The sequence below is a fragment of the Calidris pugnax genome, unplaced genomic scaffold (genome assembly GCF_001431845.1).
Source record: "Calidris pugnax isolate Ruff unplaced genomic scaffold, ASM143184v1 scaffold46, whole genome shotgun sequence".
In the NCBI taxonomy this organism is placed as follows: domain Eukaryota; kingdom Metazoa; phylum Chordata; class Aves; order Charadriiformes; family Scolopacidae; genus Calidris; species Calidris pugnax.
In genome coordinates this window covers 1146470-1151902 of record NW_015090769.1, presented here as the reverse complement: position 1 = coordinate 1151902, position 5433 = coordinate 1146470, and the positions used below count along the sequence as shown (strand labels likewise).

Below are 5433 nucleotides of genomic sequence, written 5' to 3'. Positions count from 1 at the left end.
ATCTGGTGGAGAGAAGGGGACCATCGAGCAGAAGCCCCAGCAGTGTTAAAAATTCTGGGTTTGGGCTTGGGTTGGGAAACATCACCCATGTTTGCTGGGGCTGAGCATCAGGCTGGCCTTTGCTTCTGCAAAGAACAAGGAGCGCAGAGGGACAGGCATTTATGGGATGGAGAGAGGAAAATTTGGGGAGACCATCAAGAGAGTGGCCGTAGCATCGTACTGACCCTATGGACCTGCCAAGCTCCACGTTGCTGCTCCAAGACCGTGTCCCACACAAGGAGTTGGTCACATTTCCACTTGTCCAGTGCTAGGAATTTGTGCTTTTTACAGGGAATGTTTCAGTTAAATCCTGTTTTCCCTCTGGAAAAGCTCCCGACCCTCTTTGCACCGGAGGCGGAGCCGTAGCCCTGCGTGTTGCCGGCTGAAATTTCATTAAAATCAGATTAATTATCTGACAAGGGTTTTGCAGGTGGGGAGGTTTTCACCGAGGAGATCCCAGCGCTGTGGTGAGCACAGCACGGCAGAGGCTGAGCCAGGGGCTGGGCTGGGGCTGGCAACGAGTGGTTTGGGTCTGGTTTTAATCATCGTATTTATTATATAGTGGTTAATGAGTTGCTGGCTGCTCCTGCGACTTGCTTTGCATAACAGGATCACCAGGAAGGGACCTGAGGGAGGCAATGTTGGGTGAGGGTAAGAGAGAAACCTTGATGAAGGAAGGTCCCTGCATCCACCATGGGGTTTGGTTTGGGGTTTCTCTGCTGGTGAGGTGCAAAAAGGGCAACCATGGTGAGAAATTGTGGGATCCAAAGGAAGGAAAGGATGAGCTCGCTCTTCAAAGCCAGGTTGACTGGTGCACCAGCTCCTCAGCTCTGGATTTTCAAGAGATACCTGGGTTTGTGGGAGGTTGACCTTCCCTGGTCAGGGCCGTAGGGACTTCCCAATCCACACACGGTGGGAAAGGAGCTGCTGGAAGTGCTGGCCCAAGGCTGATGACTCCACTCAGATGACCTTTAACTGCTTGGGATTGAGAGTTAGGAGGAAGGAACAAATAGCTCTCCAGGGGCGGTAGCTATTTACATAGATGTAAATGACTTGGACCTTGTAACGCAACTGGCTTCCTCCCTCCGCAGCCCTGGACGGACGAGTGGAACGTTTGATAACGAGGTTGTGATGATGAACCATGTCTACAAGGAGCGGTTCCCCAAGGTAACTGCTGGGACTGGAGAGGACAAACATGTTGGTCCCTCTGCAGCGCCCTGGCAGTGTCTTCTTCAGCACAACCTCTCCTCCGTGCTGGAATATAAAATGCATGGGTAGATACTGGGAGGAGGGTATTGAGGACACTGGGAAAGTGGTAATGAACCAAGGAGGTAGGGACCTGCAGGTGTGCATCACCACACATGCAGGCAATGGTCTCTGGAGACTTTGGTGGAGCTTTTCCAGCCTTGGAAGCTGGATCCCAGGTGGGGCCATGATGTGCATATGGCTGTTGGAGCTGCAGGAGGTGGTAGCATGAGATCCTGGCTGGCCAAACCCAACACATGGTATGGGGACACGTGTTCCCAGGCACGACCATCCATTCTGCCTTGCAGGCCACAGCCCAAATGGAAGAGCGTCTGCAGGACACCATCACAAACTTCTCTCCAAGCAGCACTCTGCCGCTGGCAGACGGGGTGCTGGGCTTCATCCACCACCAGATCATCGAGCTGGCTCGTGACTGCCTGGCGAAGTCCCAGGGAGCTCTCATCACCTCCCGCTACTTCATGGAGCTGCAGGAGAAACTTGAGAAGATGCTCCGAGATGTGAGTACAGGGCAATTCCCTGCCTGGTGCCATCTCCTGAGGCCACCGATAGACACCTGGCTTCTCTCCTGCAGGCTCAGGAGCGTTCGGAGAGTGAGGAGGTGAAGTTCATTGACCAACTGGTGAGGAAGCTGCTGATCATCATCTCCCGTCCTGCTCGCCTTCTGGAGTGCCTGGTAAGACACTGCAGCTCCTGATGCTTCTTGTCTTTCATGGTCTGTGCCTGCTTGGAGAGGAGGCAAAGACTTTATCTTTGTCCATCAAGGCTTAGAGGAAAGGCTTAACTCTGCAAGGTCTTGCTCCTCAACTGTGTTTGGTTTTCCCCATCCAGGAGTTTGACCCAGAAGAGTTTTACCACCTCCTGGAAGCTGCAGAAGGACACGCCAAAGTTGGCCAGGGAATAAAGACCGATATTCCCCGATACATCATCAGTCAACTGGGTCTCGTCAAGGACCCACTGGAGGGTAGGGAACCGCTTGGGTTTGTGGCCCCGAGGTCTGCGGTGGGATGTGGACTCCTAGTTTGGCCACTGGCGAGCATGAATGAGCACACTCCCCTCACTAGGAGGTGGCAGGGGCACCGACAGGACTGAGCTGGTGTCATGGGGTGGGTCACAGCAGGACCAGGATGGTGTCCACGTCCAGCCCCACATCCCTCCTTATTGCTCCCAACACGTTCATCAAAGTAGATTAAGCTCAAGAACGCTTAATCCATAGGAAGCCACGGCCCCGGCGGGGGGGGACCATAATCCCCAAAGAACACGGGAATGACTATGGAAAAAAGAGAATTATGTAAATGTTTAGCCTCGTGTTGAACCTCTTAACGCCGTGACCTGAATTTCTCCATACGATAGTGCGAGCAAAGCGCTAAATCCCTGCGGGATCTCCGAGTTGGGAGGGAGAGTGGTTGGTGGGGCCGGTATTTTGGTGGGGGTTGAGCATGAAAAGGTGAAAAAGATGCCTGTCTTCTACAGAAATGGTCCAGCTGGATCACTTTGACAGCGGGAACACCATCACGCCGGAGAACGATGATGCCTGTGAGGTGAGCATGGTCCTACCTGTGTGTCCCACCTCCTGCCTCTGACTTTGTCCTGCCTCACCCCACACCAAAGCTCCTCGCAGCAGCTCCTCTGCTGTCTTAGGCTGAGAGAGGTTAATTTGGGTTGTCCCCAAGAGTGGCTGCTGTGTTCAGGTGTAATATCTCATGGTCCCCCATCTCACCTCTTAAGCGGACAGAGCTGAGAGTGGACTTTTGATCTGCAGAACATCTTGGCCTTCTGGTTTGGGGTTTGTGTCTGGAGAGGGCTCAGGAAGGGATGTCCTCTGGCAGTGAGGAGCAATCAGGAGTGATACATGATGGTGCTTGGTGAATTCCTGCCTGCACTCAGAGTGCTGGCCTGCCAGGAAATGTTAAAAACCTTCTGTGTCTTCTTCAGAGCCAGCCTTTGACCACCGCTCCTCGGAGGAAGCCCTGTGAGGGGGACTTTGAGACCATCAAGCTGATCAGCAACGGGGCTTACGGGTGAGTTGGGAAATTCCTAACACTTGTCTCCATCCGTAACCTTCTCCAAAGTCCTCCCCATCTTAGGCCCGAGGTGCTGCGTGGTTGGTCCTGGTGGTTGGAGGACACATTTTGAGGTCCAGCCTCTCCTCTAGGGCCGTGTACCTGGTGAGGCACAGGGAGACGCGGCAGCGCTTTGCCTTGAAGAAAATCAACAAGCAGAACCTCATCCTGAGGAACCAGATCCAGCAGGTGTTTGTGGAGAGGGACATCCTCACCTTCGCGGAGAACCCCTTTGTGGTCAGCATGTTCTGCTCCTTCGAGACCAAGCGACACCTCTGCATGGTGATGGAGTACGTGGAAGGTGAGAATGGGATTCAGAGCTGGAGGGAGGTGGGAGATTATCAATGTCTGAGCATTGAGGGCACCACCTGGACATCTCATGATGCTCTTCTCTGAGCCCCCCATGCTCAGGAGGACCCATGTCCCCACAGGGGGCGATTGTGCCACATTGCTGAAGAACATGGGCCCACTGCCTGTTGACATGGCGAAGATGTACTTCGCTGAGACCGTTCTGGCACTGGAGTATCTCCACAACTACGGCATTGTCCACCGGGACCTCAAACCCGACAAGTGAGGATGTGGGTCAGGTCTGAGCAAGGACAAGGTTGGGTTTGGATGGGGAAGGGAGAGGGACTGATCCAAGCCAAGAGGATAAGGCAGAATGAGGTCATGGGTTTTGGTGCCCAAAGACCTGCTTCTGTGCTGTTGCAACCAGGCCCAGAGGTCTTGGGGTCCTGCTGGTCCTGGTCAGGTCTCCCTAGAAGCAAATGGCCTCGTTGCAAGGCGTCTGTCTTCTCTTGCAGTTTACTCATCACCTCCATGGGCCACATAAAGCTGACAGACTTCGGTCTGTCAAAGATTGGCTTGATGAACATGACCACAAACCTCTACGAAGGTCACATGGAGAAGGACACTCGGGAGTTCATGGACAAGCAGGTACGAGATCCTGTCCTGCTTGACCGATCTGCCATCACTGGGGACCCGGGTAGCCTCAGGACCTGTTGCAGAGGTCGTTGCAGAGGTGTCAGCCGCTGCGTCCCACGCAGGTGTGTGGCACTCCGGAGTACATCGCCCCAGAAGTCATCCTCATACAAGGCTACGGGAAGCCTGTCGACTGGTGGGCCATGGGCATCATCCTCTATGAGTTCCTGGTGGGCTGCGTCCCCTTCTTCGGAGACACTCCCGAGGAGCTCTTTGGGCAGGTCATCAGTGGTGAGTGTCATCAACTTTGCTCCTCAGTTCACACTTCCCAGCAGTCATGGCTTGTCCTTAACACACGGAGAGCTTCATTCCATCATTTCATACTCGGTTGCACGGCGAGAAGGCTCCTCAAGCTTTGATTTCCCGGTTTGGAAGGATGCTTTCATCTTCTGCAGCTCCTGAGGGACTTTCCTCTTGCCCAGAAATGACTTTTCCTGTGACCTCATGTCATCGCAGCCCCTATTGTGTCCAAACTCTTCCACCCGCTCCAAACTCCTTTTCCTTTTTCCTTGCAGATGAAATTATGTGGCCGGAAGGGGACGAGGCTCTTCCTGCGGACGCCCAGGACCTCATCACGCGGTTGCTGAGACAGAGTCCCCTCGAGCGCTTGGGCACTGGTACGTGGCGGGGGGGCAGCCCCCCTAATTCACCAAATTCACCAAATTCAGCCGTTTGCTGGAACCACGGCGTTGTCCTGCCGCGCTGAGGGTGCTCGGAGGAGGTCCTCAGCTCGGGATTCAACCCGGGAAGGCCGTGCAGGGCTCTGGTCCATCCTCCCTTTTCTCTGCACGGAGGAGGGACCGTGCCATTTGGGGTGGGAGCAGGAGCAGCCCAGATCCTGCCCTGTCCCCCCCAACCTTGACGTGGGGTTTTTCTGCCTGGCAGGGGGTGCACACGAGGTGAAGCACCATTCCTTCTTCCTCCACCTGGACTGGAACGGGCTGCTGCGGCAGAAGGCCGAGTTCATCCCCCAGCTGGAGTCGGAGGACGACACCAGTTACTTCGACAGTGAGGCCAAATCCATCCCCATCCCTCCCTCCAACCCCCTCCCCAATCCCATATCCCATCTGGATGATCCCATGGGAAA

The 5433-nt window shown here is 54.7% G+C and overlaps 1 protein-coding gene across 1 annotated transcript in view; it reads left to right on the top strand.

Annotated features, from left to right (window-relative positions):
• The window catches only part of MAST3 (microtubule associated serine/threonine kinase 3), a gene marked incomplete at its 5' end in the record, with an annotated part of 35942 nt that overhangs the window by 5776 nt on the left and 24733 nt on the right, over positions 1 to 5433 (top strand). The window contains 12 exons of the mRNA XM_014938232.1: positions 1131 to 1206; positions 1593 to 1802; positions 1877 to 1978; positions 2134 to 2266; positions 2776 to 2843; positions 3238 to 3323; positions 3458 to 3666; positions 3797 to 3935; positions 4169 to 4301; positions 4412 to 4577; positions 4862 to 4963; positions 5232 to 5431. Of these exons, the coding sequence (XP_014793718.1) occupies positions 1131 to 1206; positions 1593 to 1802; positions 1877 to 1978; positions 2134 to 2266; positions 2776 to 2843; positions 3238 to 3323; positions 3458 to 3666; positions 3797 to 3935; positions 4169 to 4301; positions 4412 to 4577; positions 4862 to 4963; positions 5232 to 5431 (1624 nt within the window). The remainder of the gene's footprint in view (positions 1 to 1130; positions 1207 to 1592; positions 1803 to 1876; positions 1979 to 2133; positions 2267 to 2775; positions 2844 to 3237; positions 3324 to 3457; positions 3667 to 3796; positions 3936 to 4168; positions 4302 to 4411; positions 4578 to 4861; positions 4964 to 5231; positions 5432 to 5433) is intronic.